This window comes from Polyodon spathula, chromosome 47 (genome assembly GCF_017654505.1).
Source record: "Polyodon spathula isolate WHYD16114869_AA chromosome 47, ASM1765450v1, whole genome shotgun sequence".
Classification (NCBI taxonomy): Eukaryota; Metazoa; Chordata; class Actinopteri; order Acipenseriformes; family Polyodontidae; genus Polyodon; species Polyodon spathula.
In genome coordinates, this window is record NC_054580.1 from 1255162 (window position 1) to 1280364 (window position 25203).

General features: G+C 41.5%; 1 protein-coding gene across 4 annotated transcripts; it reads right to left on the reverse strand.

The window, feature by feature from the left end:
* Positions 1-1795: 1795 nt before the first annotated feature.
* LOC121306342 lies at positions 1796-20415 on the reverse strand. 4 transcript variants are annotated; one of them, XR_005948201.1, is made up of 7 exons: positions 19992-20415; positions 18856-19366; positions 3364-3491; positions 3168-3286; positions 2969-3049; positions 2017-2571; positions 1796-1917 (listed from the first exon to the last, which is right to left on the reverse strand). XR_005948201.1 is itself a non-coding variant. In XM_041238100.1 (6 exons), the coding sequence occupies exons 2-4, from the start codon at positions 19319-19321 to the stop codon at positions 3170-3172; spliced, it is 711 nt and encodes a 236-aa protein (XP_041094034.1). In that variant the 5' UTR covers positions 19322-19366; positions 19992-20415; the 3' UTR covers positions 1796-1917; positions 2017-3049; positions 3168-3169. The 4 variants fall into 4 exon arrangements, 1 of the variants encoding a protein (XP_041094034.1); XR_005948200.1 differs by having other exon boundaries at positions 2017-2137; positions 2218-3049; XR_005948199.1 differs by having other exon boundaries at positions 2017-3049; positions 3364-3457.
* Between the last annotated feature and the right edge of the window lie 4788 nt (positions 20416-25203).

A 25203-nucleotide genomic window follows, 5' to 3' on the forward strand; every position in this document is an offset into this window, starting at 1 on the left:
TTTTATTGGTTATTGAATTGTAACAATACAAAACCAGAAAGGAATGATGATGGAGGGCTGGCACCAATTTTGATATTTTGATATGATATCGCTAATTTTCATATCCCGTTATCGGGGGATTAAAAAATTTGACGGATGCTCGCAGAGACATACTTTTTATTGTTAATACTGATAAAAATACAAACGCAGTATTTTCAAGTTTATTTATATTACGATACAACAAACCCTAAACATGCGCAGGTGATGTGTCGAGTTTGCTGTCCGAAGATAATCACGTCTACTTAAGAAATTAATATACTATATATCAAACGAATCTACAATATTTTATTTAATAAGCAACTACTGTACTCCCAGGGTTAGTACAAAAATATAATAAATCGATGTATGTTTTACTTATATGTGTTTGGACACTTAATATACTTGTTTGTGAACACAATCACCCACAGAACTGTATGATAGTTTTTCTACAAGTCTGTACTTAGTATGTGTGTTTTATAATATGCATACCTGTCAGCACTGAGCTTTCAAAATAAGAGAGACTGCAAGGGGAAGTTAAGCACCCACCTTTAAATGAATTCAAACAGCTTTTACAAACAAGATATTTTATTTATCATCAATACACACTTTCCAGCTCCAACTCCAGCTACAAAGCCAGCCACTGAACACACACCCATTGCAGCTCCCAGAAGAGACCACACTTTGACTGGAGCTGCAAGAGAAGAAATAAATGTTAGTGGAATACAATAGGATTACACCAAAGTGAAAACACACCACGTAAAGTTCATTTTACGGGAACTGCAATTGTGTTCACATTATGCATATTACCACTTGTAGGCATAAAGCAAAGGGATCCATCACTCTTCAGCTCAAATTGAAGTTATGGGCAGATGCTACAGCATCTATATTATTTTAATATCCAAGTCATACCCAATGCAAGCCACATGATGACCACAAGGGCACCCAAGCCAGGCTGGACTCCAGGTGCAGGATTATTAAGGTACAAGAACTGTACTACCTTGGTGTCATTGACCAGATAGTGACAGGCAACTCTCAGCCTGGAAAGAGGAGATGGGTTAGTAGAGTTTCAGGCTCAATCATAAAGATGCTCAATTTGTGATGCAGTCCTTACCAGTAAGATGTGAACAGCACTTCACTCTCATAAGTCAGGAGGTTGTTGTCAAACTGGAAGAGAAATCAAAAGACTCAGTTGCAATGAACATGCAGATTTAGTACAGAACTGAGTATCAAGTCGCTGACTAGCTAATATGGTACTCAGGATCACCCCCAGCTGCATACTAACTTAGAACCAATTGCAATTTTTCACAGTTTCAAAATATGTTTTGATTATGAATAGGTCAGCTTCATAATTGTTAAAACATTTTGGGACTTTTCATATTTGTTCCAGTTAGTACAATACCACAAGTCTGTCTACAGAAACTGCTAGACTAATTTAGTATTGGTTTAGTAACCCCTAGAGGGCAACAATAGTTATTTTGGGCTTGAATATGCAGCTGGTGACTCTTGAGTTGCAATTGGTATTAACTCATGTGCTAGTTTAGTACCGTCCTCCGTACTAACCACAAGATCATCCCCAGTTAATACACATAGGTGTTGTCTAATACATGGCTCTGAAAGCAAAGAAGCATTTTAGAGGCAAGCTTTAAAATGAGAAGGATTTAAGGAGATGAACTTTTACATTCCTTGTAATATCCACCATCAGCGCCCACAGGAATTTTTACAGTGATAGCTGGGGACCAACATCCAGTTTATAACCTCTATTCTGAATTGTTGCAGGGTCAAGCTTGCGGCCATCAACTCCCATTTGAACAACAAGGGTAGTAATTTGTGGTGTAGAAACAAGAGGTAGAACACGGGGAACATTCCATGTGATCATCTCTTCTGTGAAGGCTCTTCCATCTGACAAAGAAAAGGACACCATAGACTTGGTATAAAAAAAAATCATACTTAAACCTATAACTGTTCTTGAGCACTGTTCCCCTCCAGAAGCTTACTCACCAGTAGGACATGTAACTGCAGTGTCCACCATCATGACCATCCAGCTTTGCTTATAAAAGGTGGTTGATCTTAGCACAGCCATTGGTACAGTTTGGATCTGTTAGAGGTGAGGGGACTTTCACTATAACAAAAGCAAGACTGTAGTCACTGTCACAGTTTGTATATACTGTACTAGAGATCAATGAAGCCTCGACTACTTACCACCTGAGGCTGGCTTTCTGTGGAGTTGTATGCAGCTCTAACCAGAATTCGAGTTGGTGTAGTCTTTATGCCATAGCCATTTGTCATGGCCTGAGCAACAGTCATAGCCTGCTTTCTATTTGCTGGGAGACGGAACACAATTTTCCAGATGCAAAGTGTGACAGGCAGAGAATTGTCATAGATTTGGTTTATCGCAAAACTACTAGCCTTTTTATCACTACTAACCAGTAGGTGGCAGTGCAGTTAGTCACTGGGTCTAAGATAATCGGGGAACTAGAACCTTTGAATTTGATAGATTTATTTTGTATTGAAGAGGATTCTGTGTTGACTAGTGAATGGAGATGGTGAATTGTTCTGAAATTAAACACAATGAAATTAAATAGAATGAATGCTATAAATGAATGTTTATGTTCTGTAAAAGAAAAATAATAAAAATGAATGAAAAGATGTATTTTTGTAAATGCTACTGCATTTGTGATTAGTAAAGACTCCAGCTGAAGAATAGAAAGCATTACTGTCTCAGTTTCTTTATTAACAGTAATCTGTGATGGGCAAGGCTATCCCCAGACCCGTAACAAAAGCCAGTACCTTAAATGGCACACAATTCCAATACAGCAGCCATCTTGGGAGACAGGTTAAAGTTAAGGGGTCGTTAGATTTTGCTTCCACTAGATGAGACAGTAGAGTAGACCTCAGTAGGCAAGACCATGGGGATGTGAATGAATCAAAATGCAAAGTTAGATGATTTTACCTCAGGGTATGCAAGGGACCAATCAGGATCATCTTGAACAAAGTTTGGCTCAATAAGTGGCACACCTCTTCTCACTGAAACCTGAAGAGAATTGAGATCAGTCAGGAATGAAGCACTTCTGTAGAGACAATTAAAATAAATAAATAGTCACACAACTCAATTATACTGGAGAGCATTATCGCATCCGGACAGCCCTTACCTTCATGTAGTTTCTTTCACACAGAATTTCCCTCTCCGCCCATGCTCTGAACATAGGAGGAACCTGAAGTCATAAAACTGTTTGAGTAGACATTGATTTCTGTCAGCTTGTAGGTCATTCTGGAAACAAAGGCTAAAGTTAGTCCCAGCATGTCACCATTAGAAACAAGTTTACAAGAAATAAAATGAAGACTTACTGTGTTCTGAGCAAAGCAGCTCAGCACAGAAGCAAGGAACTTGGCATTTCCCAGGAAGTCAACGGTTAAGCTGTATCCACACTGCGTGGCCAGTCTGGGAGAGAGAGACACAAGCACCCCCTTATTGTCTATGGAAATAAAAGCAGATGGGCTTTTAAGAAAATGTACACGTCATCAAGCAAGGTGGAGATGATAAAGTTAACACCCCCACCGCCCCGTTCCATCTACTTCTTGCAATTTTGTAACAATGAGTTATATCAGTAGAAATAGACGCTCATTAGGAACAGTAAATTTAAGGAAAATTATTTCTATTTCTGGGCACTCGGTGAACAAATCTGAGGAAGGTTGGAGCAGTACAGGTTTAGTATTTAGTGTGATCAGCAACATGCTTTTAAAGCCAATGCAAGAGCCTTTCCTACCCTGCATTCTGCAAAAACGAAGCCTGGTTGATGCCATACAGCGCAGGAGTACTCTCCACTAAATTCAGGTTATTACATCACGAATCAACAGGCTTTGTACATCAGAAGCTTTCAATTCAAGAAAAATTATCACTCAGTCACATTGATGCAAAAATATTTTCCCACAAAAGATTTCTCCAACATCATCATCACAAAACCCTCCCTTGACATTCTGTCCTCCCTGAGCCTGCAGAAGACAATGATACTTGAAAAACACACAACCTGCAAACAAAGGACAGTGTCAAGCAAACTAATGGGGAGGATAGGAGTGTTGGAAAAGGGACGGAGTTGAGGAGGCAGAAATACTGAATTACGAAGATGTAGGCTTTAACGGTAATGGGGGCTAAGTGAAGAGAATCCCTTCCAAGGACGATGGAGGCTACAATCCCTTGCTCATTAAATCAGAATGGGATGTATTTGGTTTTGAGTGCAGAAAGTTGTAAATGTTTTCCATTCGGTGGTAAATGATGACTTGGTCGCTGGGGCTAAGACGTTGCCATGTAGAGGCAAGCAGATTGCAGAAGGTTGGAGAGTGCTGTATTTAGTTGAACAGCAGATGTCAGTGTTGCAGAGTTTGATGAGGGTTGAGGTGGCAGTTGGAGCTGAACAAATATATGTTGATTCTGGAAACAAAGGCAGAGAGATGAGATGCAGACCATCCTATGAGTTAGTTAATATGGGATCGATCAGCGGTCTGCTACCATCATGTCTGCTTGGAATGGAAAAGGTGAACTCACATTCAGAGATTCACAACTCCAGTCATTCTCCTAATAGTGGAACTCCTTAATTCATAAATCAAGACAGATTTCTCGTACCATGTCTCTCATGTATTAATGCTTGTGGTATCTGAGAGTATGAGCAGACATATGACTAAATTGCTGAGGAAGTCATATATATATATATATATGTAAAGATTCTAGGTTCATAACCTCCTTTCGACCTCATAACCTTCGAGACCTCCGAGGAGAGCAGGTGCAGATTTGAACAGTAAACTAAAGCAATTTTTGCATAATGCAATAGTGAGCAGGTCTGAAGATGGAGCAGAGATCTGCTGTAGTGATTAACAGTTGAGCCGAGATCTACTGAATAGGCAGAGATCTGAGGGAGTAAATGATGGAATGCTGTCAGTAGTGTGCAGTGTCTTGCTATAGAGAGCAGAGAACTGCTGAATGCAGAGGAAATTGGTATTTGAGAGTTAAGGCGGTTTTAGATGATGTCGGAGATGGGGCTGCCTTTGGGCAGAGATGAAGAATGCATAGATCTGAGGCTGCTGCAGAACCTGAAAGGATGAGAATGCATTACTCTGAGGCTGCTGCAAAACCAATTGATTTGATCAGGAGCAGTCCATGAGTGTAATGTCTATTGTGGTGTAGGAGGACGCTTTGACTGAAGTGTTCATAGTCGTAGCACATGGTTTCTGTATCTGTCTGGCAGCTCATATTGAAAGAAATGGACTTTGAAAGTTGTATTGAGTGCCTTGATGAACTTCAGGGGCAAACTAAGGAAGTGCAAAATCCCGTTTATTCCTTCACGTTTAGACCCTTGTTCATCCGAAGTCCTTACCCGACTACGGATTCAACCTTTAATTACACTGATACCTAAGAATCGTAGAGTCTTTCGACTATTCTAACCGAAGTACTGGTCCAGAAGCTGAAGAATGCACGTAAAATACATGTACGTGCAAAATGTACATCGTTTTTTCCCAACTCCGTCCTCCCCTGACTCTAGGGTGACCTGAACTGTTACTGAATCCTTAAGAATCTTTCACACTCACACCCACCTGTTAAGGATACTGCAATCTGACGGTATTGGAATTGAAACTATTTGGCTTCAGTGATAAGGGTAGCATCACTTTAGTTATCCATCAATATAAAATCAATGTCTATGTATAATACATTTGCTTCAGAACAGTTATGTGATGTATATAAATAAGTCTAATGTAGGTCTACTACATAGCCTGTAGTATTCAATGTCACAATTCGCAAATCTACAGTGTTAGGAGGCAGAAGATTCGCGTAGTCAGGCACAGGCTCGCGTGCTTCTGTTCAAAAGCTGCACGGTTGCTATTGACGGACCAACGATACACTTCCAGTGAAGTCATCGATGAGGCGTTGCCACGGTACAGCAGTGTCGTTGGAGCAAGTCTTTCTGATGAAAACACAGACCAAGTTGTAATGGAAACTGCGCTTTGAACGGCGAAAGCTGGGCGGACACTGGATGGCGCTAACGTTGGAGCTACGATGCAGCCTCGATGACAGAAGACTTATGATTCGACTTACTACTTTTTTTTTGCAGGTAGGAATCCTTGATCATATCTAGGCAGCGCTGTGCAGCGAAATGAGGCATGAAAAAAAAATTTGTTTTTCTTTCAATCAAACTAGAGAAAGTTAGATAGATGCCATAAACAGTGGTTCGAATTTATTTGCACCAGAGCTTAAAGTCTGCGTAGAATGAATCAGGAAAGATTCCTAAATTCCTTATTTAGGATTTAATTAAATAAAGTGTATTTATACATATGTCTACAAACCCATTTTCAAATGTTTGGGTAAAGTTGTTGCCTTATAGCGGAATTATGCATTTTTTATAATGCATTATTTTTTTAATAAAAAAATTAAAACTAATAAAAATAAAAACTGAAATAGCTTGGTTGGATAAGTGTCCACCCCCCTTGTAATAGCAATCCTAAATTAGCTCAGGTGTAACCAATTGCCTTCAAAATCACACACGAAGTTAAGTGGCCTGCACCTGTGTTAAATTGTAGTGATTCACATGATTTCAGGATAAATTCAGCAGTTCCTGTAGGTTCCCTCTGCTGGGTAGTGCATTTCAAAGCAAAGACTCAACCATGAGCACCAAGGAGCTTTCAAAAGAACTCTGGGACAAAGTTATTCAAAGGCACAGATAAATGGGTATAAAAAAAATCAAAGGCTTTGAATATCCCAGTCAAGATGATTTATATAGAAGTGGAAGGTGTATGGCACCGCCAAGACCCTGCCTAGATCAAGCTGTCCCTCCAAACTGGATGACCGAGCAAGAAGGAGACTGATCAGAGAGGCTACCAAGAGGCCAATGGCAACTTTACAAGAGCTACAGGCTTTTATGGCCAAGACTGGTCAAAATGTGCATGTGACAACAATATCCCAAGCACTCCACAAATCTGGCCTGTATGGTAAAGCGGCAAGAAGGAAGCCATTACTCAAGAAAGCTCACCTTGAATCCAGTTTGAAGTATACAAAAAAACACTCAGGAGATTCCGTAGCCATGTGGCAAACAGTTTTCTGGTCTGACTAAATTAAAATGGAACTTTTAAATGCAAAGCGTTATGTTTGGCACAAACCCAACACAGTGCATCACCCAAAGAACACCATCCCTACTGTGAAGCATGGTGGAGGCAGAGCAAGGGGAACAGGTGTAGCGGTGATGCGAGGGGGCCCAATGGGGTCGTCGCTCTCGGAGGTATGGGGTCCCGGGAACAAGGGTGGTGGTGTTGGTGTTGGAGGATAGGGAGGGAGAGGTCGGCTGCTCCGAAGGGCAGGGGCCGACAGGATCCCGATCCGGGCAGAAGTCAGGGAGTCTTCATAATCTTCCGCCAGTTTGACCGCCTGCTCCAAGGTGTCAGGGTTGTGGCGCTGTATCCACGCCTGGGTTTCAGCGCTGACCACATGGCAGAACTGCTCCACCACAATGGCTTCCCCCATCTGCTGGGCGGTCTTCTCTCCGGGGCTCTCTGGTACTCCCTAAACCGCGCCCGGTGGGTCTCTGCTGTTATATTCAGGCGACGGAGGATAGCCTGTTCGACCAGGTCGTAATCGGTGGCGTGATGGTCACTCATGGCTTGGTAGGCTGCCTGAGCCTCCCTGATCAGGCAGGGTCCCAACTGGCTGGCCCAGAACTCCCGCGGCCAAGCCGCCGCGGTAGCCAGCCGCTCGAACACCACTAAATACGCCTCCGGGTCATCCTCCGCCGACATCTTCATCGCCCGTGCCTTCGGGGGCGACATCAGCGGTGTTGTGGTAGGGGCCGTCGCTGCAGCAACGGCCAGCCGTACCCGTTCAATGAGCGCCGTGTAGCGCTCCTCCCTCCTTCTCTCCATTGACGTTATGGGGATGTTTCTCACCGGCAGGGACTGGGGCACTTGTCAGGATAAAAGGGAAAATGAATGGAGCAAAGTACAAAGAAGTCCTTGAGGAAAATCTGCTGCCCTCTGAAAGAAAGCTGAAACTGGGACGGAAGCTCACCTTTCAGCATGACAACGACCCAAAGCACACAGCCAAAGCTACACTGGAGTGGCTAAGGAACAAAAAGGTAAACGTCCTGCAGGGGAATAATTGCACAGAGCCATTCCTGCACCTGTTTGTTGCTACTCTGTACTACAATTATTCACTGAGTTATATGCTTTAAAGCATTTTGAGTTTATGATCTATTAAGTTTATAGAAATAAAGTAAATGTATTAAACTGCAGGTAGGTGTAGCTGAAAACCAAACTGTGGGTGGTGTGACAAAAGGAACATGGCTCCAGCTTATCGGTCGATCAGGGCGAACCCATCCTTCCACCTAACCTTTATTGTACTACCTTGTAAATACCTGTCCACGTTACACCAACTGAGTTGGCTCTAGCTTATTGGTTGAAAGGGAAACCACCCTGTCTCTCTGTAAAGGTACTGTATGCTATCTCTGTATTAGAGAACACTGCTCGGGCTTCCTAACACTGATGTGTTGAGCTGTTCTCGTTTGCGCAAACTAATAAAGCTTTATATCTCTGAATACCTGGTGCAGTTGGCCCTTTTAGTTGCAGACCTGAAAAGTTCCACAACACTGTAATAATGTATATCCAGCAGCGGCACATACTTATTGAACTAAATATCGCCTTCTAAAACTGAGTAGCGAGTATGCAATGTTTAAACTAGACACAACAGATACATCTCACCACTACACTCCGATTTCAGAAACATAATTAAAACAAAATTAAAGTCTTTCCTGCAGAGGGGTTTTGAGACATTTCTTTCAATATAGCTTACACTATACAACACTTTGTTGTCAAGATGACGAATGAAGAAATTTATGATTTGGCTCTGGATAACATGAGCTGGAAAGGGGAGGGGCGGATGGTGCTCAAGTTTAAAATTAGTGTTAGCGTATGTTTTGTATGTTTCAAACAGATTTTACCATGGCACTTCTCTTACACCGTCTTGTACACTAGGTATTCAGTACATATTTTACTGAAGCACTACAGTCACTAGAGATACGAGCCACTGCTTTGGATACTATACCCTGCTCCAGTTGTACGTAATGTATGACAATTTGGTAGCAGGTTGTATTAATAACTTTTTTATCGTAATATGCACTATACAAATCAAAAAATCAAATTTTGCATTAGTGACACTGTGTCAAACGGTTTCTGTTAATAGGAAGAAAAAAAACATACAGTGGGTGAAACCGTTTGACAAATCTTTGAATCGCTGGCTAGCGAACGAACCTTCGGATACAGCCCTACAGGTAAATACGTTTTTCTATGATGTCATAGCCATACGGTAAGGCAACTATTACTGCACGGTCATGTGATCTTCTTCAGCCAATCACAGCACTTAATGTATCCAAGCCATTTTATAACTGTTTAAGCACAGCACCATGGCAACAGATATCATGCTGTTCATGTTCAGCACTGACATCATAGAGGAAAGTGATGTCATAATGTCAATAGCCAATCAGCAGCTTCCCCTGGGTGCTTGAGATGCTCAGCAGCCAGTCCCTAAGGCTCTTCCCAACTCCAATGCCCTCCTTCTCCCCGGCCTGTCCCACCTTAACCAGGAGCACAGAGAGGAAAAGATTGATCCCAGGAACGACCAGCAGCACCGACCTCCTCAAAAGGATGTTTTCTCAGCAAATGTTACTGTTGCCCAATATTTTCAAATCCAAAATACACATTTGCATAATTAACTCCTATTTTGTTTGCTTTCTAGCGATTATTGGTGGGAAGACAGCTATTACAAAAGTTTTTATTAGGGAAGATAGCAAAGAAGCACGGTCTAGTTATAGCACTGTTTTTTAGCTATTTTAGTGGAAAGATGATGCATTGATATGAGTAACTGGACAGTGTTTCTTGGCCATCTCCCCTAATAAAAACATTTTATGATAGCCATATATAATATCAATAATAATATGATAACCATCTTCCCAATAGAAATTGCTAGAAAGCACTGATTTGTGTTACTACAGTGCTTGTCATATCTTTTAATACCCCTCATACCAGTTAGAATTGGTTGAAAATACTTTTCTTTTTCCACTGCAGACTGTACTAATAACAGTATTTCTCCTGGAAATGTATATTCAACTGCGTATTTCACGATTACAGATTGATTAAAAGAGGTGTCTACCAAAACAGTAATATAGTAAATAAACCGCATACATTATTACAGTGGCCTCTAGTGTCTGTCAGAGTAATTGCAGGCAACCATCCCAGTCATCCCGATCTTCCTTTTAGTGCGACCCTTGCTGATGCCGCCATGCCGTGTTCATTTTGCAAACAAAGGGCCGGTCGCACCCGTGCAACGCAAACAACTAAACTTAAATTGAAACAAAATAGAACTCACTTTATCATTCATGCCTTGCAACAGCATTTAAATAAAACACTTTGTCCTTTTTTTGTTTTGTTTTTGTTATACACGATGGATTATTACTGTTGGTATTTTTTTTTTTTATCTTAAGCTATTTGGAGGAAAAATAAACACACTTATAGGGAAGCTCTGAGCCTGCTGCGGAGTGCAATTCTGTCACGTGACAGATTTACGTTCCACTGTAAAGCACCTGTGCGAGCATGGAATCGGTCTCCTTGCTTTAAATCTGCTACCCAGGAACTGTGCGCTAGCTGTTACTAGAGGGGAAGATAAACCAGTATCTTGGAAAATAACAGGAATTTTGTACAGTGTCAAGCAACGCAAATCAAAAAAATAAATAAAAAATCAAAAAAATATTATTTATTGTGCACAGGGTCATATTATGATTACTTGCGACATACTTTCATTTTCATGTTTTTTTTCACTATCTAAAGCCACTTTTCCGGCCTCACCCCTATATTCTCTGACTGCAGAGTCTGGCCAGGTGCTACCTCACAACATGAAGGCTCCAGCACTGCCAGCCAGCTATGAGAATGACAGCAAAGCAGAGTGCTGTCCTCAAATTAATGCAACAAGCCTTAGCAAATACATGTTCCTCATTTCAATACAATATAGACATATAGGTTTTGTTTTTAGCATTGCTTTGTATTGTGTGTATAATTAATCAACTGTAAATCAGCACACTCAGGGTTTCATTGTACAGTCATGTCTCATCTCAGATTACACCATTTGCCTTTCTGTACCCAAGATCCGTACACATGCCTACTACACGGGGCAGTTTACGAAAGCAGGCACAAATACAAGCATGGACAATGCACATTGCAAAGCTTCACGTAGCACAATATTCAGTCATTCATGTCATAATACAGGCATGGGACACTAGCATTTTTCATTAGTTTTAGAATTGTAATGAATTTACAAGACAAATCCTCCAGGCAGTTGCCCAGTAAGGACGGTGCAATCTTGTCTCTGGGATGCTACATCCAGGGTCGGGATACTCTTTCCCATCAATTTATTATTTTCAAGTTAATGCAGCTTAAATGCTAAATCCCTGAAACTAATTTCCCACAGTGAGTTATTCATTTCTCCTGCCGTCCATCAGATGAGGTGTGGAATAGTTTCCTTTCTGCATATTCCCGCTGCCAGACACTGACTGCATTGACAGCCTAAGTTGACAGCAGAGCAGCCTCTTGTGACGTGACCTCGTCACCGCCCACTTTGAAGAGTAATACACAAACAGTATTTAATGCAATATTAATGTTTTTTATCCTCATGAGTAAAAAGTCCCATTGTCCCTTTAACCCTTTACAGTCCTATGTTGGACAAGGTCCTGCATTACGATTTTCCCTTTCCGGTCCGATGTCGGACCCTGTCCAACATCATCAGAAAGACAAGAAAACCTTTCAATGGCCAAGTGAGACCGATAGGAGCCGAATGAAGCCGAAAAAAAAGGGGGCGTGTGAGCAATAGAGCTAGCAGCTACACCACAGAGATAAGATGGAAACAAAGGAGATAGCTGCTTCTGCATCCAGGGCTCAAATAATTTTTTGAGATGTTATAGTAATAAAATAATGACTTGGATCGCATTATTGAGGAGTTTGGTGATAAAACGAGAGATCAGGAGAGAATTTATAAGTATGCACGTCTATAAAGAGGTATGTGAGAAATACAGCGAACAAGGGGTGGGGCTTGGCTGGAGATGCAGTACTGATATCGTTTTGCCATGTAATGCGTCTTAAACCTTTTTTTACTCTCAAAAAAATTTGGACCGGACGCGCCTGACAAGAAGCAGCAAAGGGTTAAGGTTTCTCTCCACTGTGAATTTGAAGGGCTTGTTCAAGACTGAAACTCTTCCCACAGTCACTTCAGTGATATGGTTTCTCGCCTGTGTGAATTCGCTGGTGTTCTCTCAGATGTCCAGACTGACTAAAACTCTTCCCACAGTCAGAGCAGCAATACGGTTTCTCTCCTGTGTGAGTTCGCTGGTGTGAAACAAGGCTGTCTGGCCGACTGAAACTCTTCCCACAGTCAGAGCAACTATATGGTTTCTCTCCTGTGTGAGTTCGCTGGTGTATTTTCAGGGTTCCTGACTGACTGAAACTCTTCCCACAGTCAGAACAGTGATATGGTTTCTCACCTGTGTGAGTTCGCTGGTGTGTTTTCCTGTCTCTTGACTGTCTGAAACACTTCCCACAATCAGAGCAGCAATACGGTTTCTCTTCTGTGTGAGTTCGCTGGTGTGTTTTCATCTCTCCTGACTGACTGAAACTCTTCCCACAGTCAGAACAGCGATACGGTTTCTCTCCTGTGTGAATTCGCTGGTGTTCTTTCAGATGTCTGGACCGACTGAAACTCTTCCCACAGTCAGAGCAGTGATACGGTTTCTCTCCTGTGTGAGTTCGCTGGTGTTCTTTCAGGGTTCCTGACTGACTGAAACTCTTCCCACAGTCAGAACAGCGATATGGTTTCTCTCCTGTGTGAGTTCGCTGGTGTTCTTTCAGATGTCCTGACTGACTGAAACTCTTTCCACAGCAACAGCAGTGATAAGGTTTCTCTCTGTTGTGAATTCTCTGGGTTTTTTTTAAATGCTCTAACTGCATGAAACCTTTACCACAGTCAGGATATTCTACACCACTCGCCCTCACTTTAGCTGCTGGATTGGAACCTGGAAAATAAAAAACAGGAAAGAAAGTAAGAGGGACTGCTTGTAGTTTGTGAATGTAACTGAAGAGACATGTGTGCTCCCAGTCGCTGGCTGAAACAACATTGAAATAGGGAAGTGAATTATAGTTAATTAAAAGTTTAAAACATTAATTGCTGGGGTAACCAGACTGCACCTAAAAATTGTAATGTAGAGTTCCTTAGTGTGCTGGGCTGTGTTGAATTGGGAGGCTGATTAGAAACGTGTGTTAAGTATACGGCTCCAGACCTACAGGATAGCGTAAATTGGCAAACAGTGTCTTAGAACGCCAGCTGTCTAAGGGCCACACTACCAAAGGCAGTCTGAGCTGTGGCAGTCCGAGAGAGGAGAGGAGGAGTGAGGACCTTTCCCAAATCTCTCCTAATGGCTACCAGACGTCTTATTCCCACCTTGACGGCTAATTTCTGGATCCCCTGGACAAAGCTTGCTCACTCTTTCTCCTCTCCTAGAATGAAAACTGATAATACTTGCTTTAAATACCGGTGTCACAGGAAATAAGTTAGCCGTGAAATAAGTTAGCATTTGCCTTTTTGAGCCTTTCTACACATACGTGAATCCTAGAGCTTAAAGGAAAGGTTCTCCGTGTTCATCAAAAATTACAGGACGCTTTGTATTTTTTTTTTGAGAAACGAAAACAAGTTTTGCATTGCAGACAGTAATTTTTGTTTAAATATGTTGTCATCTTATTTATCGAACTGTATTGCAGACAGTATTTTATTTTAAAAAGTTATATTCATTATAATGTATATTTACGTTTCATTTGTATTAAATATATTTTATCTTCAGGAAATTGCTTGCTGTATTTTAGTTTTTTTTAACAAATAAATATTTTAAAAACATTACTTTGGTCGGTATAATTTATGTCTCTGCATAGCTAAAATCGCTACTTGCCAAATGTTTATTTCCTTTAAAAAATGTCGTTCATGAACATGTCATACTGTGTGGTAAGCAAATAAGTGTTTAATAAGTGTTTATGTAAGCTCACTTTAACAGTTATATTATTTTCATGGTAAATTGCTTGGTGACTTTGAACCTTTTCAATAAATTGAGTGGGAAAGTGAGTACAAACACTTTTCTTCATGTAGAGAATAATATTTTTGACGTTGTAATCAAGCCCACGTGGGATATCTAAACCTGTTAATATAGAAAACGTACAAGTTTTTAGTGGAAGATGGTGTTTTAAGGTGTATGTATAATTTGAGAAATGCACAAAATGATTGGCTTCCTATACATACCGTCCTAAAGTGCAGTTATATTCTTTAATGAACATCTGTAATCCGAGTTGACATGGTGGACGTACTCGCATAGCACCATATACTGTACTAATAATTCAGATAGCTCTCCAATTTAATGTATTACCCTGTGCAAATCTCTGATCCTCACTTCTACAATAAAGTCCCCACTCATCAGTCGTTGTATTTCAGGAAAGATAAAACATCATATCACACAGGTTATACTTTTTACTTGTAGATTATTGTGTGAAACTCTGTGTGAGAACTTGTTCTTAACATTATCTGATTTGTTTTATTTATTATGTTTTACACCAGATCTCATGAATCAAATATAAAGATATCATGAATATAATGTACATATCATACAGCATTCATTGCATACCATACAGTAATACTTATGTCTATATACATTTCTCAATAACAAAGATATTTTAAAAATGCACTTTTATTAAAACAAAAACAATAAAGACAATATACAACACAAAACAACATATACAATAAAAACAAAGGTGTAAGGGTGGGTATGGGAAGGGAAAGACATATTTACAGAAGGTGTGGTTTAATTCCATGCTCAAGGTTTTTTAGGGATATATCATTACCAGTGTTATTCATATGAACAGAACTCCACCTAAAAATCCCAAACTGATTTAATTTCAGGATGCCGAATTGCATCCCCTTACAAAATCCAAAATTACATTGTTCACCCAGTTACGTGTTTTTTTATTTTTTTTTTTTGGGGGGGGGGGGGGGGGGGGGGGGGGGGGGGGGGGGGGGGGGGGGGGGGGGGGGTGGGGGGGGGGGGGGGGGGGGGGGGGGGGGGGGGGGGAGGGGGGGGGGGGGGGGGGGGGGGGGGGGGGGGGGGCCTTTACGTCTTTCCAAAGTAACAAACTTCTACTCCTAGGTGATATCAACATCCATGTCGACTTGCCTTCTTCCCCTCTGGTGACTGACTGTCACACTGCTGGACTGTCGTGGACTCTCTCAATCTGTCAACGTTCCCACTCACACCCGAGGGCACACCCTGGATCTCTCTCTCTCTGACCATTTCTTAATCATTGCAAATATTAATCTTCCTGCTCTTTCATCTACTACTGATACTGTTATTTCCTTCCATCCCAAAATCTGTTAAATCCTACTGGAATGTGTCTCTTCTTCCCCTCTGACTGGCAGTCTTCCGTCTTCGGTTGATGACGAGGTGTCTCTCTACAACGCCACCCTTACTCAGATTATCAACACAGTTGCCCTGCTTATAACCAAAATAGTAAAGAAACATCCCAACTGTCCATGTTATACTCCCGAACTTCGACTGCTTAAGTCTGCCTGCCGCAATTCTGAGCACAAATTAGGTCATCTGGACTAACAGTTCACAGAGAGATTTGGACCGATCACCTCAGTAGCTACAGGTGTGCGCTCGCTGCTGCCAGGGTGAAGTACTTCTCAGAAATCATATCTATGGAACATGGTAGGCCAAATATTTTCTTCAAAACCATTGAACAAATCCTGAATCCAGCTATCTATTAATCCACCTCCCATTCATCCTCCTCTCTTACCTGCCATGATTTCTCCTCTTTCTTTCAGAACAAAATCAAGACCATTTATTCTACACTCTCCTGCCACAAACCCAGTATAGTAGTTGACCACCTTGACTCTCCTCCGACTGCCCCTCCTGCTCTCTCTTCCTTATCTCCATTACTGATGTCTCCAGCCTACTGCTGAAATTAACTACTGCCATGTGCCTTTTGGACCCCTGGCCAACAAATCTCATCCATCTCTGTGCTTCTGATCTTGCTCCTTCCATTATACACACTCTCAATTTGTCCCTGGTTTCAGGCCTGATTCTTGCTGCCCTCAAGACTGCCCGAGTAACGCCAGTGCTCAAAAAAACCTCCCATTACCCAGCTGTTTTATTCAACTTCCATCCCATATCCAATCTCCCTTTTCTCACCAAAACTCTTGAAATGCCTGTAGCCAGCCAGCTGACGAAACATCGCACAGATAACAATCTCCCTGAAACTCTACAGTGGCTTCTGGCCGCATCACAGTACCGAAATTGACCTCCTGCTCCCTCTGTCCTTGTCCTCCTTGACCTGACAGCTGCTTCTGATGCCACAGATCATAGCACTCTTCTTGACCGCCTTCAGAAGTATGCTGGGATGTCTCTCCTGGCTGTCCTCTTACCTATCTGGACGCATGCAGTCTGTTTTCCTATGAACGTTCGGTGTCCCCCCCCAAGGATCTGTTCTCGGGCCTCTTCTCTTCAACATCTACATGCTTCCCTTGGGTCACCTTATTCACCAACATAGCCTCATGTTTCACTCCTATGCAGATACACCCAGCTCTAACTAAAACTAGACCCTGGATGTCAGTCTGCCATGGTCCGACTCTCAGCTTGCATCCAAGACACTGAGGCCTAAATGTCTGCCAATTTTCTTCAGCTCAACACCAACAAATCGGAACTTCTTCTAGTAGGATCAAAAACTCAAGAATCTCAACCTCAAAAACTGTCTGCTGTTGCCTTCCCCCACTGCATGAAGCCTTGGTGTACTTCTGGATAGAAACCTTTCCTTTGATGCCCACATCTCCTCTGTAGTCAAATCCTCCTTCTACTACCTCCGAAACATCTCAAAGGTCTGTCCCTACCTTTTCCTCCCGGATGTAGAGATCCTCTGTCATGCATGCCTCTCCTCTCGAATGTACTACTGCAAATCTCTCTACGACGGTCTTCCGTCGTGTGCTACAAACACAGACTGCAGCGGGTTCAAAATGTCGCTGCTAGGATCCTTACCAGATGTAAAAAACATGATCACATTACACCCTGTCTTGTCTAGCCTTTTACTTAATGCATACTGCTTATATTTAATGTATTTGCATTGTTTCGTTTTTTACTGTTTTAATGTACTATGCCCTGTATGTAATGTATTATGTATTATTCCTCACTATCTTGTAAATCGCTTTGTGATGGTGGTCCACTATCAAAGATGCTTGTGACAGGCTGGTGAGTGGAAAGAGGCCCAGAGACAGACTGCAGTTCAAAAAATCCTAATTTTATTATTAAAAAAAAACACAAAAATAAACGTGCACAAGGGCAAAATAAAAATCTTTAAACACAAAATTAAAGACAACAAAACAAAACTTTCAAAATTAAGGTTTCCAGGCTGGGCGATGCCTTCACTGGATTCACAAACACCAACCTGCTTCCTCAGCTCCCTCCTCCCAAATGAGAAGCAGAGGCCTCCGTTTATGTCAGGTGGCTGGGCGCTGATTGATCGTTAATTAACCTAATCAACTAATCAACCCCAGCCACCTGAACATAATAAACCCAGGCAGGTAGGGGAAATTAACCCCATCCCTGCCAATTTAAAAAGGGCAGAGCTTTGCTCTGCCACAACGCTATACAAAATAAATATTGATTGATTAAGGTTAGTTCATACTTCACTCCCGACATAATTTGTGGTTGGAGTCGAGGGTCTCTCTCTGACCCTGTGCGACAGGTTGGAATTACGTCATCCACACACTTTTTTTATCATGCATCTGCGACCTAAAATAGTACTGGGTCTGCACCAGACATATCGCATTCATCTGCGACACTTGTACGAACCAACCCTTAGGGCACGTGGCTAGGTGGTGGATTAAAGCATGTGAATTTCAGCTGTAGGGGCTTGCAATGGGTTACACCAGGCGTGCAGTCAATAGGCAGCGCGCTCCAGAGCATTACATGGCGACTGAATGACCTGCACGCCGAGAGCGCTTTGTAACTTTAGCTAATATTCTGAAGAGCTTACTCTCTGACCAAACATGATTTTTTTGGAAAAGTGTTTTTTTTTTTTTTAACACATATTCTCAAATTGTATTACAAAATATGAAAGGCAATTTCGTGGCCTTTCATTTGATATGTTACATGCATGTAGTACAAACTATCCAGTAGTTAAACATACATAAATGAAAACAGTGAAAAACTGGCGGAAACAGGGCTGAGTGTAAAGAGTTAAAAACAAGAAATGGAGCGCTGGTTAAAAAGAGAAGCACCTTTTCTTCTGCTGCAGCAAAAACGTCACGTCAGGCAACGGCAAAAGCAATGGAGAGAGCTCTGTCTCACAGGGATGAACAGCTGTTAGGTCTCCTGAAAGCAGCTTACTTTAAAGCAACACCAGTGTGAATGATGAGACAGTAAAATATATAGTTTTATATATGCAAAGGTGTTTTTTTTGCCATTCCCCCCTAAAATTTTGGAATCCCCCCACCCCCCACTGGCTGGCCCTCAAGCCCTTCTTCTCCCCCCTTGATATAATCGGGTAGGAGTGCCAGTGTGAAAGGGGCTTATATCTGTATCTTAAGCTCACCAGTAGTGATTCCTATCTTGAACTGGCTGGAGTGGTACATGAAAAAGAAATAGCTACTAATGTAACCTACATGCTCTCTCTTTCAACCACACTGGCATTCTAGATTGCGTGATATCCAAAATGTCACAGCTACTGGGGGTCACTCACCTGCTAGACTGCATTCTGAATGTGAGCGCCTCTCTCCCTGTCCATCTCCTTGTGTGCTGTTGGGAAACCCTTCCTCTCCAGCACCTTGCTCTCTCACGCAGATTCTCTCCAGCACCACGCTACACTCCCGCAGGCGTACAGGCTCCAGCTCAGGGATGTTTGGTTTTAAGTCCTCGGATTCTTCCTTCCCTGGTTCCACATGGTCAAACTCTACTTCAGGGGGCTCCCATTTAATACTGACAATTTCCAGCACCTCCTCTTGTTTAACTGGAAGGGGTTCTTCTGTCTGGGGGATCTCCAATTCATTGTGCTCAGCTTTCATCTCAAAGACTTCTGACTGACTGCTGTCACATTGCATCTCACAGAGCTCCCGTTTAATGGGGAGGGAAGTCAGCCCAAAGAACTCCACTCTAAAGGGGAGAAGTTCAGGTTCAAAGAACTCCTCTTTAATCTGGACTGATTCCATCTTCACACTGTCTGTGGCTGCACGCGGGATTCTGGTTAGAAGTTGCTGAAAAAAAGAAAGCATGTATTTATATATTTATGTACAGTACTAATAAGGCCATTCAAAGAACTGGCAAAATCCGGCCTTAACAGCAGGGCTGGCTTTACTACTGAGGGGACACAGACTTTATAGTAATACATTTATAATACCAGGATTGCATGTCTCTAATCTGAAGAATGATGGATGAAAGTTGGCAAAAAGTTACAATATTTTTTCTTTTCGTTAAATAAGCATTATTTGGTATTTTAGAATACTTTCTCTTAAAACAGCCGATCAGCAAGCAGTCATTTTGTCCTCAGACCTTAAATTTAGATTTGTTTACAAAACATGATGTGTGACACAATGTTACAGAAACTTTCTCAAACTCTACACATTTTGTAATATTTACACAAACATTGCCAACATGTTTGAGGCCAAGTTACTTTGAGGTGCTGGAAAAGTACCGATAATACCTACAGGTTTACACTGAACAACAAGGCGGTCAATACACTTGATTTACCGTATTGAAGAAAAAAATGCATCAAAAATTGTGCCTAAATACACTGTTCCAGCTCCAAATCCAGAGGTACAACAAGCGGGTGGTAAATACAGAAAAATACTGTAATCTATTAAAACATGAAAATGTCGTTACCTGGTATATTTATTCATTTCCCCGGTGCCTTTCTGTTTATTTCTTACATTTTAAATGCAATCGGTCTTGTTGATGCCGCCGTGCCGTGTTCATAGCAAACAACTAAATTTAAAATTAAACAAAATGTAACCTGCTGTTTTATCAACCACATTTAAATAAAAAAAAAAAAGAAATACGCTCCTACCCCACAGCAACGCGGCCCTTTCAAAGTAAGCCAATATAAGAGATCTCTGCAGTTTTAAACCCTATTTCACAGCTTCATAGGGACTCGCTTGCTGTCTCTTCTCTCTCAGTGTCTGGGGGCTGCGGGGCGATGGACCGCAAGGGAATACCGGGGATCCTTTAATAAAAAAAAAAATGCATAATATGTTTGAATTTAAACATCGTAACCGAGCTTTTGTGTAGCTCATTTAGATTTTTTCCAGCAAATTCTATTTTAATTCGGGGTACCCCCTCGCCCTTGCCGCAGTTGGTAGAGCCCTATGTTATCGACCTGGGCGCTGTGACTGGAGGCAGCGGCGCCGGTGCAGAGAGTTCTTAGCAGATCAATAATCTGGGTTTTGTGCACCGATATTCTTATTTACCGTCTTCTTTTAAACACTAACTGTATACCCCTGATAATGTGTTTAGAAGTATATCAGGTTAATTCAGAGGCTGAGCGCTGTTGTCTCAAACAGATCCACAATGGCGTGGGTATGCGCGCAGTTTCCCTGCTTTCTCTTCGCTAGTCTCGGAGGGGTCAGGGCGGGTGATCTTGTTTTTGGTAAATACAGCACAGGGGAGCAGAAAGGTCATTCTTTACGAGTAAACTTCCAGGCAGTAGCCTCTGCTATTTCTACCACATGCTTTTATTTAGATTCTCTTACACTGTGTTATTGTCTCCTATTCTTTATACGGGACAGTATTCCTCCCTGCTGTCCAGCGGCACAGATTTAGACTCTTCCTCAGACCGCGCTGTGAACTGAACCAGGCAGCAGAGCCGCCTCCACAGCAGCAGAAGAGTCCCCAGCAATGAGACACGCCGGGGACAGCGCTGCTCTGAGACACTCGAGGAGCCCTGCTATCAAAGCGTGTCCCCCAGGCTTTCATTAACTGCTATTGATTTCAAAAAGGACAAAACATCATGTTAATGTTACACAAAGAAAAACAAAACACACCTGACACGTGTTTGAAAGTAAAAGCTCTTTGAATGAAATGCTGTTTATTATATGAATAACTACCCAGTGGAGTGACAGAGCAGGTTAAAAAAACTGAATGTATTGAATGAACAATTAAATTAGATAATACACAGTGCCTATAGAGAGCCTTCACCACCTTTTTCACATTTTGTTGTGTCAGTGCCTCAGAATTTCATGCATTTAAATGAGGGTTTTTTGTACTTCTCTATACACCATACTCCACACTGTTAAGGGGAAAAAAAATTTTATTGAGAAAAAAATTATATATTAAAAATACAAAACTGAAAGATCATAATTGGATAAGTTTCCACCCTCCCCTGAGTTAATACTTGGTGAAAACACCTTTGGCAGCAATTACAACTGTGAATCTGTTGGGATAGCTCTCTACCAATTTTTCACACCTAGATTTGGCAATATTTGACAATTCTTCTTTACAAAACTGTTCAAGCTCTGTCAAGTTCCTTGGGGAGTGTAGATGGACAGCAATCTTCAAGTCATGCCACAAATTTTCGATTGGATTTAGGTCGGGGCTCTGACTGGGCCACTCAAGGACGTTTACCTTTTTGTTCCTCAGCCACTCCAGTGTATCTTTGGCTGTGTGCTTTGGGTCGTTGTCATACTGAAAGGTGAACTTCCGTCCCAGTTTCAGCTTTCTTTCAGAGGGCAGCATGTTTTCCTCAAGGAATTCTCTGTATTTTGCTCCATTCATTTTCCCTTCTATCCTGACAAGTGCCCCAGTCCCTGCCAATGAGAAACATCCTCATAACATGATGCTGCCGCAACCATGCTTCACAGTAGGGATGGTGTTCTTTGGGTGATGCACTGTGTTGGGTTTGTGCCAAACATAATGCTTTGCATTTAGACCAAAAAGTTCCATTCCATTCTTGAGTAATGGTTTCCTTCTTGACACCCTACCATACAGGCCAGATTTGTGGAGTGCTTGAGATGTTGTTGTCACATGCACACTTTGACCAGTTTTGGCCTTAAAAGCCTGTAGCTCTTGCAAAGTTGCCATTGGCCTCTTGGTAGCCTCTCTGATCAGTCTCCTTCTTGCTCGGTCATCAAATTTGGAGGGATGGCCTTGGTGGTGCCATCCATCTTCCACTTTTTAGTAATCGTCTTGACCGTGCTCCAAGGGATATTCAAGGTCTTTGATATAATTTTTTTATACCCATCCCCTGATCTGTGCCTTTCAACAACTTTGTCCCGGAGTTCTTTTGAAAGCGCTTTGGTGCTCATGGTTGAGTCTTTGCTTTGAAATGCACTACCCAGCAGAGGGAACCTATAGGAACTGTTGAATTTATCCTGAAATCATGTGAATCGCTACAATTTAACACAAGTGGAAGCAGCTTAACTTGGTGTGTGATTTTTGAAGGCAATTGGTTACACCAGAGCTAGTTTAGGATTGCTATTATAACAGGTGAACACTTATCCAACCAACCTATTTCAGTTTTTATTTTTAATTAATTTTCTACACATTTCTAGAATATCACTTAGAAATTGTGGGGTAGGATGTGTAGATAAATGAAAAAAGTAGATTTTAATGTATTTTAATTCAAGGCTATAAAGCAACAAAAGGTGAAAATTTTGTAAGGGGGTGTAGACTTTCTATATGCCCTGTATGTCATGGAGTGAGAGGTTTGTATTAAACAGTCTATTACAGTGTTGTTTTAAAAGGTTTTAGTAGTTTAACTGCTTATAACTGCTCAGATTGGAAGCACAGGTAAATATTCTCATGCAGTACTCGTGCATGTATATTATTGCTCCCACAGTGCTTTCAGTAAAGCTGTATTTGGGTCTATAGTTGTTGGCCCCGGTCTGTATCAAGTGTATTCATTCAGGAGAAGCAGAGTCTTCAGTATCACAAGTGGAGGGGCAGCACAGGGGCGGTACAGTGTGGGGCACATTGTATTTATTTGTTTGAAATTGTTTGAAATGCTTCGACACTATTGTATAGTACTGTAGATTATATATGTTTATGTGATATGCATCTGAATATTTTCTGTTTAACGAATGTGATCATCAGAAATACTGTAACGGCAAATAATAATAAAAAATATTATTATTTATTTATTTATTTAGCTGACACCCTTACCTAGGGTGACTTAAAGTTGTAGCTACAGAATGTGTGCATTGCAGAAAGAGATTATTATTAAACCATGACAATACATCAATTAGATTTTATTAATAAACACCAATATCCTATTTGAGTGACCGTTAGCGTGTATCCGTTCAAAAGATACAAGTTAAATTTCAACAAAACCGTCAAAATGTAAGTTCATCAATGTATCCAGTAGGTGGCACCAAAACACTGTTAGTTCAAACGGCTGCATAATAAAGTGAATGCACTCAAACATCGTGTTTAGTTTTTAACTCTTCAGATAATTAGATTATTATGTTTAACCCATTTTGCTTTTTAAATGATTCCTTCAATCTTCTACTGCACCACTAATGGGAAAATGTAAAATAAGTTGATGGCTGATCGAAACAAAATCTTGGTGGTTTTGTGAAACATAATGTTCTCTCATGAAAAAATAAAAAAAAACAACTTCTTAGAATCTTCCTGTTTCTTTAACTTTGTAAATCACCTCCTCCCCCAGTTCATTGCTCTGTGTGTGTGTGTGTGTGTGTATCTCCATGCCTGCAATCTTAATGAATAGAGTTTAATCACTTATTTTCCAGCCATATTGTACACATGGGTTTGGAGAGCCAGCAGTTTGTTGGTCTGTATGTCGCTGGTGTAACTTTTTCTGTTTGTCAGCCGTATTTTCTTTTCATTCTATTTACATTGGGAAGACATGTTGACAGTAGTTGCTCAATAGTATGCAGCAATATTGTAATGAAACCTGTCCTGGCTCGGCTGTGTTCTAACTGGATTGAAACAGAGTAGCGTGTAGCTGCCACCAGCTTTGGATAACCGGACCGGTCCGGATAAATAACCCCAGAAGCACAATGTTACATAGTTACGGTAGCTAGGCAACAGAGCGAAGCTCCAGGAAACAGCTAGAATCAAAAAGGACATCTTTACTTTAAAAGGGAGTATAAAAATAATCTGGGTATACAATTTAGTACAGGCAAAGTGGACAACTGCAGAGAAACAGTTACAATAACCAACAGATATGTTTGATCCAGTCAGTTCCCATAGAACAAGTCCAATTACTATATATTACAATTAGGCCTTCAGTTAAATTACCCTACAAAAATAAACAATCACGAGACAACAACTTCAGTGCCAAACGATCACACACACATTAATTATTACACAAACACAAATAAGTTAGATTAATTTCTGGAAGGATGATTGGCAAGACAATGGCAACTCCATCACTAGGAACAATTGCTAAGCAACAGCAAGCGGAGATTAGCGTTTATAAGAAGTACAGTTCCAGCTCCCACTGCTCCGCTGGGTGACCCAAGGCTGCGAACAGGGTAAGTGGGTGGAAGAGAAAGGATTTCTTATCAGCCTAGAAGAGTGCAGAGTCAGTGAAAGTGAAGAGGAGATTGCTGAGCTGTTTGAATAGTTGTCTGGTTCAGACAGCAGTGTGTGTTTGTAAAGGAGAGACCCAGCGTCTGGTGTAATAGCAGGAAGCATTCAGGAGTCCAAAAGGAAGTCAAACAGTGCAGCTTTATTTTGGCTGTCGACAGGTGGAATACACAGAGCAAGGAAAATAAACACAAATAAATCAGATCATACAGATGAATTGAGTTACTCAGGATACCCTGCTATCCCAGTGCATTATTCTGGACATTGTTTCAAGACACACTGCTGCCTACACGCTCACTCTCTCTGAGCTATCAGGACACACTGCTGTCTACACGCTCTCTCTCTCTGAGCTATCAGGACACACTGCTGTCTACACGCTCTCTCTCTGAGCTATCAGGACACACTGCTGTCTACACGCTCTCTCTCTCTGAGCTATCAGGACACACTGCTGTCTACACGCTCTCTCTCTCTGAGCTATCAGGATACACTGCTGTCTACACGCTCTCTCTCTCTCCTATCAGAAGACACACTGCTGCCTACACGCTCTCTC